The 12,891-nt window shown below is 37.5% G+C and overlaps 1 protein-coding gene across 1 annotated transcript in view; it reads right to left on the minus strand.

Moving 5' to 3' along the window:
- Positions 1-12,891, minus strand: part of shg (DE-cadherin) — a 302,607-nt gene that overhangs the window by 16,582 nt on the left and 273,134 nt on the right. Inside the window, exons 14-18 of the mRNA XM_073077198.1 lie at positions 8,850-9,041; positions 5,529-5,684; positions 4,096-4,293; positions 1,620-1,836; positions 736-954 (exon numbers count right to left, since the gene is read on the minus strand). Coding sequence (XP_072933299.1) covers positions 736-954; positions 1,620-1,836; positions 4,096-4,293; positions 5,529-5,684; positions 8,850-9,041 — 982 coding nt within the window. The remainder of the gene's footprint in view (positions 1-735; positions 955-1,619; positions 1,837-4,095; positions 4,294-5,528; positions 5,685-8,849; positions 9,042-12,891) is intronic.

Below are 12,891 nucleotides of genomic sequence, written 5' to 3' on the forward strand. Positions count from 1 at the left end.
AGTTTTGCGTACTGTAGGTGTCTTCTGAATCGAATATTAGACGTAATGCGGCGTGCGGCATATGCATATAGAAACGGCGAATATTCCATAAATATCTATTAAGCCGCTGTTTGAGTTATGGGGCGTTAAGAGCATATAAGTGAATAGTTAAGAGGTAGGTAATTCGTCATACGGTTGGTCTATATTTAGTTAAACGTAGTGGAGTAAGGATTAGTATATGTTATAACTAGTATATGAATACCATTATGAATAGCATATCATGACATTTATTCGATTTTTTAAGGTAGAACCCCTTGTGGTTCGACTCCGGTGGCACCACCGCCACACCTATTTCCTAATCGTAACAGCAGTGTTAAACGCAGCTGTGTTCTGGTTTGAAGGGTGTGGTAAGGGAGACATACTTTTCCGAGGCGTTCCATCTTAGGCCTCAGGGGTAGCGGCGCATCTGCGGCCGACGTCAGGTAGGAATATCTAATCCTATCTGAGGTTAATTACAGATGTCCATGGGCGGCAGTAGCCACTTACCAACGTGAACTGCATGCTTATCTGCTACTTTTATATTATAATAAAAATACTATAGAACTTTTTAAATGTCAGCTACCGTCTCGGAAGGTTATTTGTTATACATAAAAAAAAACAAAACACAAAATTATTACGTTTCTTACTTAACTAACAAATTGTCCACACTTAAATTACCTTACTTAACTAATAACTCAACTTATAAATCCAACATACCTTGCACATCAAGCAGCGGGTTAAACCTCAACGGCCCCAAGTAGAACACGAGGCTGTTACTGGAGTGTGACGTCACGGTGAGCGTCACGTGACCCTCGTGGCAGGCGGGCGGCGCGGCGTACATCGCCCAGCCGTCGCCGTGGAAGCCGATGGAGGTTTGCTCGCAGTGGGGCCCTGAGAGGCCTTCGGGGCACTCGCATTTGTCCGCGAATGGGGTTCCTGGGAGAAAAGATTCTTATACAAACAATTCTTGAATTTGTTTTTTTTTTATATAAATGAAGTGGTAAGACAGATGATAAGGAATGATGCTATGCTAAAAAATAGCATCCACGTTGCTCAGCATCAAATGTGGGACCCTAAGAGACCTTCGGGGCACTCGCATTTGTCCGCGAAGGGGGTTCCTGGGAGAAAAGATTTTTATGTAACCTCTTCTGGAGTTAATTTGAAATTAAAAGTAAAGTAGTGAAACAGAAAGAAATGGTGCATAGCATCTGAGGTCCATTAAATACTAAAACTCGTGGATATGGTGGATATCTTCTATATGGTGGACTAAGATGAAAGCTATCCAGCTACACGTCATCTTAGTGCGTCTACATCGACCTTTAATCCAAAAAACAACAGCTTTGTATCGCTGTTACAAGGCAGTAGTGAATGTAACTTCCAAAACATTTCAATGGAAAAGTGTTCAATTTTCCGTTCATCATTTCCATTTCCACCTTTAATAGAATAGCGTAATCTACAGATAAAATTGTTTCAAATTGTCATTATTAACATTCACAACATTATTTAACATTGTTGCATACATTAAAACACGGGGCAAAATAACATATCTTTATTTTTTTTACTTATTAATATTAAGTTTTAAGAGTTAAATTTGCAATTACCTCCATTCAAGCAAATGAGCGGCTCCTCCACATCACAGGTACATTCCGACTCAACCCTCGCAGACACACCCACGAAGCTAGTAGTGTTAGTGTACACGGATAGCGGCACATTGTTCTTCATCAGCACGTTCCGACAGGAATCCTCACACTGCTCCTTCTCTATCAGGCACTCGTCGATCTTCACCATGTATATCTTCGCTTGGAGTTGTTCTTCCAACTGCGGAAAGGTTTACGTAATTAGTTTTGTTTATTCGTTTGTCGTGTGGATCAAATTTTGCAAATAAATTTCTAACTCTAATCAATTGAGATGAAATTCTACACACACGTTTGGTTTAAATGCCAATATATCATTAACTTAGTTACGTCATTTTAAATTGTGACGTCATAATAAAACTTTTAATCATAATCATTTTTTACTTTCTTTGCATATATAATATATTATTCAGGTTTGCCTGAATACGAATAAAATTTTAAACTATGGATTTGTAGAGTAATCGAGGTAATAGTCTGCCATCTATCAGATGGACATCTGCAACATTGCCCATCATAGGCTGTGATGGGCAAGGTTGCCTCTTCAAGGCATCTTCAACGAAATTTAAAGCAATTTAATAAACATTGCTCGGGAACGTTTTACGTGTATATAATAGTAATAATATAAAGGGCGTACCACCAACGTAACCCTGTAACGATCTCGAACTAGAACAGGAGTTTTACCTGAACTAAGTTGAAATGAAACATGTTACATATATGAAGAGGAAACAAAAAACCTACACCTCGAATAAGACCTTAAAGCTCTCTTAACGCTATTTCCGAAGAACCAGGTGGCGTTACACTAAGCTAATTCACGACCGAACTGCTAAGTAGAAAGTTACTAAATACAAACTTTGTGCGGTCTTACTGAATAATATGTTTTCGCTTTGAGAACTACAAATATGTTACTTAGTACGAGTATCGGGAGATTTTTGAGATCAAAAGTTCTCTCAACATACTCGTACCTATATCAATAGGTAAAGTCAGTTTTCATTAAAGGAAGATTTGTAAGAAGCATTTGAATTGAACTAAATAATTTTGAGTCTTGATTTATATCTTCTGAAAAATTCCCACTGCTCTAACTCAGTTCTTTCCCGAATTCTTCAAAATTTACCCACTATCTTTTGCTCACCATTATACCTTAATTTTCAAGCCCGAATCAGTACTGACTAAAAATCATATGGAGATCATTATATCATATTAGATCATTCTTCCTTTTTTTATTTAAAATAAAATGTGTTAACACTTTATAACTTCTAAAAATACACAGAACCTTTATAAGTATTTCAATCACTAAATATGACGTTAAAGAACTCCAACACTAAGAGAATACGTTAATGAAGAATTTAATTAAAACAGTAAAATAATATTTAATGACTTTGATAGACATGAAATTGATATAACATCAAATTAAATTTATATCTCGGATATTTATGGAAACGTACATCAAATCAAAAACGAGGCCTGAAGATATTGATTTTGGTCTATTTCCAGTAGTTATAATGTTATCATTTCTGACCCTTACATGAATGTTTTTAGAGGATCAAAGATATTCTGTATCGAGTACCCGTGAACTTGAAAGGGGAAGGTGAGTTATTCAAAGGTAAACCTATTTTATTCTTTCAGGAAAACTACTGAAACGTATCGCCTCGAATTTATTTATGTTGAGGCTTTAGTTCGTAACATACAAAGGTTTATGGATAAGAGGCTTTCTTTAACATTTGCGTACAAAACATATTTTCGGAAGCGTTATAATATGACGTGGGATGAGTTTTGACGCCTACATTAGATCTAAATTCGAACTAAAGCACTAGAGTCGGATACTCAGTCCTTAAATTAATTAGCCTTTAAGGAAAAACATGTTTGAAGTTGTTGAAAATTGTCTTGGGATTATCAAAAAAATACTCTAACAACTAAGTAGTAAATAATGTAAACCAATCCTTAACATGCCTACTGTGCTTAGTATTAAAGTTAAACGTAGGCCGAGAGCTGCATGTCGAGAAGTTCTTTACCCATACTTTTCTAACGTTTTAAAATGACACAATGTTGCCATAAATAAATGTGCACCAATACATTTTATGAAGACCATTTACGGAATAATTGCAATGCGTTCAATATTTTGTTTTTATTATTCTAACCTTCTCTGTATCTCTTTTTGTGGAACGAGAACCACACGTCGAGACATGCGTCCTTCACCGTCAATTTACTAAATACCGAGAACACTTCCTCGTAGAGCATTGCCGTTTTTTATATTTTTATTCTTACCTTCACAGGAGAAGAATCCCAATCAACATGCTGTCGAGTTCTCGGCGGGGTAGTACGGCAAGCCGTGGGCCGAGAATCGTACGTCCAGGAACACGTCCTTCACCGTCAATTTACGAAACACCGAGATCACACCCATACTGTCCTACAACTTGTTTGAATCTATTATTATTATTATTCTTACCTTCTCCTGTATCCCAATGACCATGCTGTCGAGTTTCTCGGCGGGGTAGTACGGCGAGCCGTGGGCCGAGAACCGTACGTCGAGAAATGCGTCCTTCACCGTCAGTTTACTGAACACCGTGAACACGTCCACATTGTCCATGGACGTGTTGTACAAATCTGCTAGCATCCTGTGTAGCTTCTCTTTCTTGCTTGTGCCCTGGTGGGAAAGAATAGTAAAGTTATATTTCTGTACTTGCTTTGCGAATTCGTATGTTCAAATTTTATGAGTAGGAATAGGAGTTAACATGAAGTCCGAAGTTTATGGAAAGTGACCGTTACCGCCTATAGACATCTGTAATCAACCTCTGGATAGGATTAGAGTTCCACCTGGTTTGGCCACAGATGCAATGCTGACCCTGAGGCTAAAATAGGTGTAGCGGTGATGCCTCCGAAGTCAAGCCATAAAAGGTTCTGTTACCTTATACTACCAACGGTGGTAAAGAATAATCATGAACTGAACCACTTTACCACTGAAGTAGGACATGCCTTCTTAACCAAACTGTTTGGCCTTTATATTTTTAATCATTGAACACACCTACATTTTCATTTTGAAAGCTTATTTCAGAAGGAAACTGATTCAGAAATTACTAAACAATTTCGCACAAGTAACACAAATCCAAGTACATATTACCAAGTATTTTGACAGTGAAATCAGAAATAAACAAGTTTCAACGCCACCGGAGTATTACATCAAATAGATTTAGGTGATGGCGCTATCGCGTGCCACCGTGCGTGACGCCACACGCTCTTCAAATATAATTCTCACATATTTTGGATGTGGAAACACGTATGGAGGCTCAATCTGACGAAAATTGAGCTAGGATTTCTTCGTTGTTCCATATATTTATTTAAACACTATTATTTACCTGGCTGTACCGAGTGTATGTACGAGTATGTATGAATGGCTTATTCTTTGTTATGCCTTGCAGCCCAAACAGCTTGACGGTTTTTAACATATATTATGAGATGTCATTACATTTTCTAAATAGTGGAAGTGACATAGGCTATATTTTGAAATAGACGTTTTTTTTTGTTTTTATTATGATTTTATCCACCATCTGGAAGCAATCACTACCTGCACACGGTCAACTGCAATCAACTTCATGTAGATCCACTATTCTACCTCAAAACCGATCACAGATGCGTTACCAGTCAGCATCCATACCCTTCTGACCAAATGCAAGAACTTTACAGTGGCTGTGGCGGTGGTACCTTCCCGGTGGAAGAATACTCTTACCACTAGTTTACAGTTTCCATTGAAATGTGAATGATGTCTTCAAAAATCTGTTATACGCCCAGGCTTTAATATTCCCCTTTGTGTCCATAGAACTCACAACACCAAAAACCATTTATTATTTTTCCATATGAAATATGTAAAATTTCAATACTCACATCGGCTTCAGGAACAATGAATTCTTCAGCGGTAATATTGATGAAACGTATGGAGCCTGACTTGTCCACAGCCTCCTCTGGTATTTCCTTGATGGTGACGTTGACTGTTGCCTCTACCCAGTGGAATGGGACTATCGGTTCGTTTTCTTCTGTTACCTACAAAACAATAGGTATAATAATTTTATTAGAAGTTCAAAGTTTCAAAGGTGGTAGAATCCTCTGTGGTTCGACTCCGGCGGCGCCACCGCCACACCTATTTCCTAATAACAGTAGTGTTAAACGCTTCTATATTATGGAAAGGTGTGGTAAAAGATATACTTTTCCGAGAGATTCCAGCTCAGTCCTCAGCGGGTAGCGGCGCATCTGTGGCCGACCGTTCAAACATCTCTTATAAGTATGTCTCCCTTATTACACCCTCCAAAGCGAAAAACAGCAGCGCTCAACTCTGCTGTTATAATGCAGAAACAGGTGAAGCGGTTGTTCCCCGGAATCGAATTAATAAGGTACCTTTAAATATTGGAAAATAGACAAAAATGTTATAACAATAGACACTAAACACCAATATTTATTCATCCTTCTAAAACATTTTCTTTTCCAAACCATCAAACAAAATATTTTAATGTCATATTCTCTCCTATTCCAAAATATATTCGCATGTCGTCACCGTCACATTCTGGCATTTAGCAAACATTCCTAGCCACTATAATCCACAGTCACGCAAACATTTAAATGACGAATGTATATTTCTATTCTGGGCCTGAATATTTATGAGGTTTTTGAGTGGTTTACTTATATACAAATATAACATGTAAATAAACGAAACAACAATATTTGGAATTAAAAGTAGCTCGACCATACCCGACATAAAATTTTGATCATAAAATTTTGATTGTTTTGCCACTAGCTAATAAAATATTTTTTGGCAAAGTATACGATTATTCATTTTACTCGTTTTTATGTTTGCGTTGTTAATATATTTAACCGTTATACCTAGTGATAATAAGTTTCTTATACTTTTTTTATTAAATAGGAGTAGCAGACGAGCATGCAGTCCACCTGATGGGAAGTTGCTACTGCCACCCATAGGCATCTGCTATCAACCCCAGATAGGATTAGATATTCCTACCTTAGGTGAGCCACAGATGCGCCGCTACCTCTGAGGACTACGCCTCGGAAAAGTATGTCTCCCTTACCACACCCTTCAAACCAGAACACAGCAGTACATAGCACCGCTGTTGAGGCATAAATAGGTGTGGTGGTAGTGTCGCCGGAGGCGAACCACAAAGGGTTCGACGAGCATGCAGTGCACCTGATGGTAAGTGGCTACTGCCGCCCATAAACATTGTAATCAACCCCAGATAAGATTATATATTCCTTTCTAAGGTCGCCTCAGGTCGAAACAGGAACGCCTCGAAAAAGTATGTCTCACTTACCACACCCTTCAAAACGGAACACAGCAGCGCCTAACACTGCTGTTATTAGGCAGAAATAAAATCTTCATACGTTCAAAATTTTGATAAATCTAAGGCGTGACCCTCAAAGCCCACGATCGTTAGTTCGAGTTGCAATCACTAGGCTATGACTGCTTTACAAAGAACACCGAAACTCTTAACTAACCACACAGTTAGTGAACTAAGAGTTTAAATCTCATATTTGAATATTTGAGGTGCAAATCATGAGCTCTCAACTAAAATCAAGAACGTTACGATCAGCTTAAAGCGTACTTTGCGAACCACTGCCATAATCTTTGACAAGGAAAGAGACTTCAAGTTCTGCTTATTTATTTTTGCAATGTTTCTCCAGAGTTTTAGGTTGTGTACACACATAACAACATATCAATTAAACTACATTTATAGTTGAAATAAGCGACCATAGCCTGTGATCAAAAAGTAGTTCATAAAGATTTGTTAGTGCTTGTTTTTATTTAAACAATGCGATTTATTTGTTTTAACGAACAAGTTGCCCTTAATGTAACACTTAGCCCTTGTCAACACTTCAGGGTGGGTTTATTAAGGTCTCAAAACAACATATCTGACCTAAAGAATCTGCCTGATTGTAACAAAGACAAAAACAGACAGTTTTTAATATTTCCTCATAAATAATTATAACCTAACATAATCTAACTCGACTATTGTGATGTGCAGCGATATAACATGGTCATAAGAGTACAGTTAGTGCAAAGAGATAAATATTTCATACTTGAAATGAGGTGCAAGTCATGAGCTCTCAACTAAACAATCAAGAAGATTACGATCAGATTAAAGCGTACTTTGCGAACCACTGCCATAATCTTGGCTAGTTTGAAATTGTATTTCGACAAGGAAAGAGTTTTCAAGTGCTGCTTATTTATGTTTGCAATGTTTCTCCAGGGTTTTAGGTTGCGGCAACTTAATAATTAAATGTTGGAAACGCTGCCGCATTGCCTTCTCAAAAGACCTGCAAACTGAAATTTTGTAGACTAAAGGTTTTAAATAGTGGAATTACCTCGAATTTCCTTAAGTTGCACTGAATAATGTTGAATGGGGAACGCTTTTTAAATGTTTAATGGTTTTGTTCGGGTTGTGCGTTATACTTTTTCTACCCTTAGTATAAGTTTTTACGTTTTTACAAAAATTACTGTTTTTGTATTTTCTTATTGTATTTCCCATACATTTTCAATCAGTTCTGATACAGTCCGCTAGGGGCGCTGATTGGAAATGTATGGGCAAATACGTAAACAAATATAAAAACAATATTTTTTTGTAAAAATGTAAAAAACTCATACTAAGGGTACTGTTCTCTATTGGTATAACTGCGCTACTTAACAATGAGTAAGGAATATATGAATAAGGAATGTAAATACCCTACAAGGGACATAGAATGTGGGAAGACAGTATGTCAGATGGACAGGTGACCTCATACCTCTGACTGACTGAGTTAAAATAAGAGCAACGAGACTTTTTGTGGTGCAATTAAAATACTTAACTCCCTTAAAATAGCAGAAATTCACGAATGATATTGCCGTATGATGTGATTTAAAATAATACCACTCGCCTCTTTTCCGATAGCGATGTGTAACGATGAAACTTTTTCTTTTTTGTAGCATTTTAGTTCAGATATTTTGAGCGTAAGCCTAAAGTCCATTTGTGTATAGATCGATGCTGTTTCAGCAAAGGAAAGGACGCGGTTTTCGCGTAGTTTCAGCTCAGAGCTTTCATATATGCAACATTTTTAGAAAAAAATCGATAGCGTGATTCAGTTACGACATATTTTTAACAGTTACGTACAGTCGCGTACACAATTTATATTAAACAAAAATATAAGTATTAATTATCAACGTACGTTAAATCTAAGTAAATAAGTGCCGTTCGGCGTTCCTTCTTTCATAGTGATCATGCCAGTGTTGCTATGCACGTCGAAGTATGGAGATCTTTGTTCGTAAGAGGGTAGCCACATAAACCGCTTGTCCGGTAAGTCCCAGTCGTCCGGATCGTCCACAAACACCCGTCCGATTTCCGTGTCCGGCGCCTCGCCCTATAAATAAAAGTAACAATTAGTTGGTGTTTAAAATGTATAGTACAAAACATGCAGAATTCTGAAAAAAAACACACAAACAAAAGAAGTAATATATTTTATTTATAATACCTAATTATACTGTAACTCCTCTTTGTTATAAATAAATATGTGTATCATTTTTCTTTTCATTTATGTAATACACAACCAAATAATATGTTTGTAGTACACTTCACAATATACTCGTACCTAAATATGTTTTTAAAAATAAATATATATAAATTCATTCTTGTAAACATATTTTATTAACTTATGCACGTTTAATTAACGACTGATTTAGCAAATAGGGTGAAGTCTATATTATTTTTTTATAATATAGCAGTAGCAGACGAGCGTGCAGTCCACCTGATGGTAAGATGCTACTGCCGCCCATAGACATCTGTAATCAACCCCAGATAGGACTAGATATTCCTACCTGAGGTCGGCCACAGGTGCGCCGCAACCCCTAAGGACTAAGCTGGAACGGCTCAGAAAAGTATGTCTCCCTTACCACCTCCTTCAAACCAGAACACAGCAGCGCTTAACATTGCTGTTATGAGACTGAAATAGGTGTGGTGGTGGTGCTGCCGGAGTCGAACCAGAAAGGGTTCTACCACCTTCAAAACACAACTACAAAGTATCCACACAATAACATCTAAAATTTGCACGTGACATTACTGACTCAATGATATAGGCATCAAAGTAATATTGCCGGGCAATGATAGGCAATAGGCATCAACGTAGTACAGTGACCCAATGATATAGGCAGACCTTTCACCTTATTATGAGGGCCTGTGCCGGTTTAAACTCGCTTATCACAAAGGGTCCGATTACGTCCCGGATTGAGTAAATGAATCGGAAAATTAACACTCGCCTACCGGTGCCCGGATACCGAATATGTTTATGACATCATTTAAAATTAAACGTTTTGCTTTTGTGAGCAATTTTGTTTTCCTTTATTTGTTGTATTATTTAACTGGTATTCAAAGAGACTTATTTTAGTTGCCAGGACATACTTTACATAATTTGATTAAAAATATAGACTAGTGTAATTTTACGGCTGTGGTGTTATTTTTTCAAAATTTGATAATTAACAAAAAATTACAAGTTTAAAAATGTCCATGAAGCAATTTTGTTATTTGGTCAAAATGGACCCTGAGGCTTCTTTGGGAACATATCACTATAATTTCCACTTTCAGACAAAATCACCCTGTTTTATAAAAAATACTGCTTTTCAATGTTATATACGTTCAAATAAAGTAATTTCGAGCTATGTTATTCAAGTGAACGGAAATCTCTTTGTACATTTAAACGGGAAAATGAATTCACCTCGTAATAGCAGTCCATGGATAAAAACGTTGCATTTTCCTTTGAAAATTATGAAGCAATGAATACAATAAATAAAAATAAGTAAGCAAGTAGACAATTTATTTTACGAACAAACCTTGTTTTGTATATTTTTTACAATTACATTTACACAGTCATAGAGCGTATCAGACGCGTACGGTGACAGACAACTTTATTATTTTCTGTATTTGTTATAATGTAGATAGCATACAAGCATGTAGTCCCCGTGATGGCAAATATCTACTGCCGTTAAAAGTTAAAACGCCTCGGAAAAATATGTCCAACAGAGCAGCACTTGCCACTGCTATTATAAGGCAGAAATAGGTGTGACGATGGACCATCAGGAGTCGTAACACAAGGGTTCTACCACCTTAAATACTACAATGAATTCACCACGACATTTTTTCCTTTTGCCAGTAATATTAAGTTACGCCGTGAATCGTTTAAAACAGTAAATAGTAGTAATAGTAAATAGTCCATAGTTATCTTACGACTATATCTTTTTTTTTTAACGAGGGGGAAACCTCTAAAAGGTACCCGTACGTGGGAGCGACGTCGAGTTATGTGGGATTTTTACCGTACTAAAATCCCCCCGGTGGCCGTCCTCATCGCTTGTTGGAGAACTCCGGGATCTCCGACGGAACACAACCGGAGTCCTCCAAGCGCGATGTCCCGATCGCGATCGCGATCCCGATCTGCCCTGGGAGAGCAGTTTTCGCTCCTCCCAAACCATCTGGTGTTCACGACGGTATGCGACCACACATACCGCCACACATACTTTTAGTCGCCTCTTACGACAGGCAGGGGATACCGTAGCCCTATTCTAGTCCCGGAACTACAGGGACAATCTTACGACTATACCTACCTAATTGTAATGTATTTGCCTTACAAGCTTACATATTTATATTCCACCATATTTATAGGTAACTACATAAGTATCACTGACAGACTAGACCGTACATACATTAGCCGGGACATCAATAAACTTCAGGTCTAATGTTATCTTTACGACACGTCGTGGGATGTAAATGGAGTTTATCGTCCGTCTTACAGATATCGCATCCGTTAGTATAAAGGCGTTCTGTTTGTGGTGACGTAATTAACACTGGTAGGCGCTGTCAAGTGAAATTAGAGTGCGGTGTTTCACATCTTGTCGTCTTCAATTCCAGATGTATGAATAATTGATAGAATTAATGATTGTAGTCTCTGGCATGTAGTCCGCCTGAAGATAAGTCACCTTCGCTCATGGAAATCAGTAAGTAATCTCAGGTAGGACTAGTGTCCTGCCTTAGGTCGGTGTGTTACCCCTTGTGTTATTACCACCACACCACCACAGATTTAGATATATTCCTATATTATTATTGTTATTTTGAAGGTGGTAGAACCCTTTGTGATTCGACTCCGGCGGCACCACCACCACATCTATTTCTGCCTATTAATCCGTGGTAAGCGCTGCTGTGTTCTGATTTGAAAGGTATAGGTAAGGGAGACATACTTTTCTGAGGCGTTCCAGCTTAGTCCTTGGGAGTAGCGGCGCATCTGTGATAGACCTACCTGAGGTCTATCACAGATGCGTCACGGATATCTGATCCTACTGCATGCTCCTCTGCTACTCCTATATTATAAATAAACCTAATGTCTTTCTCTTACCTCACCTTTTTATAATTTGTATTGACTGATGCCTTATATCAAAACACCTTTTAAAACGATACATCGTTGTTGTTAAGAAAGAAATCAATTTTAAAATAAATGTTAATTTAAAATTTTGAATTTTAAAAACGAAAATCGAGAGGTTCATGGTATTTTAATGAGTTAAAACCAAACATTCAAACCGAATAAATTGAAAATTCATACTTAAATCGAAATGAAAGCAGGAAGCGAAAATGGTCGGAATTTTCTCTTACATGTAGGTAGCAATTAATTTAAAATCACAATATAGAGTAATGAAAACTCCGTTACAATTTCATAACTGGTATTATTATAACATAAAAGTTCATTTTGTTATTAAGTATTGAATCAATCATCGACACAATTGCTATTATTATGACCTAATTATATATTAAAGCTTATTCACATAAAATTGTTTTGTATATTTTTATTAATTTGAAGACTTCCATAAGGGTTGGTCTCGTAATGAAGTTCTGGGCGGTAGATAGTGATATCACGTATATCGTAAATATAGGCTTGAAATCTAGACACTAGATTCCCAAACATCCAGTTGGACTCTTAGCATCAGAGCTGGAACATTATTTGACTATCAAAAGTTGAATGAAGGGTTCTACCCTTTGTGGTTCGACTCCGGCGGCACCACCGCCACACCTATTTCTACCTAATAACAGCAGTGTTAGGCTTTGCTGTGTTCCGATTTGAAGTGTGTGGTAAGGGAAACAGACTTTTCCGAGGCGTTCCAGCTTAGTCTTCAGGGGTAGCGGCGCATCTGTGGGATATCTGTAGGAATATCTCATCCTATCTGGGGTTGATTACA

Source organism: Epargyreus clarus, unplaced genomic scaffold (assembly GCF_041222505.1).
Source record: "Epargyreus clarus isolate Ecla_fem2 unplaced genomic scaffold, WU_Ecla_fem_2.2 ptg000010l, whole genome shotgun sequence".
In the NCBI taxonomy this organism is placed as follows: Eukaryota; Metazoa; Arthropoda; class Insecta; order Lepidoptera; family Hesperiidae; genus Epargyreus; species Epargyreus clarus.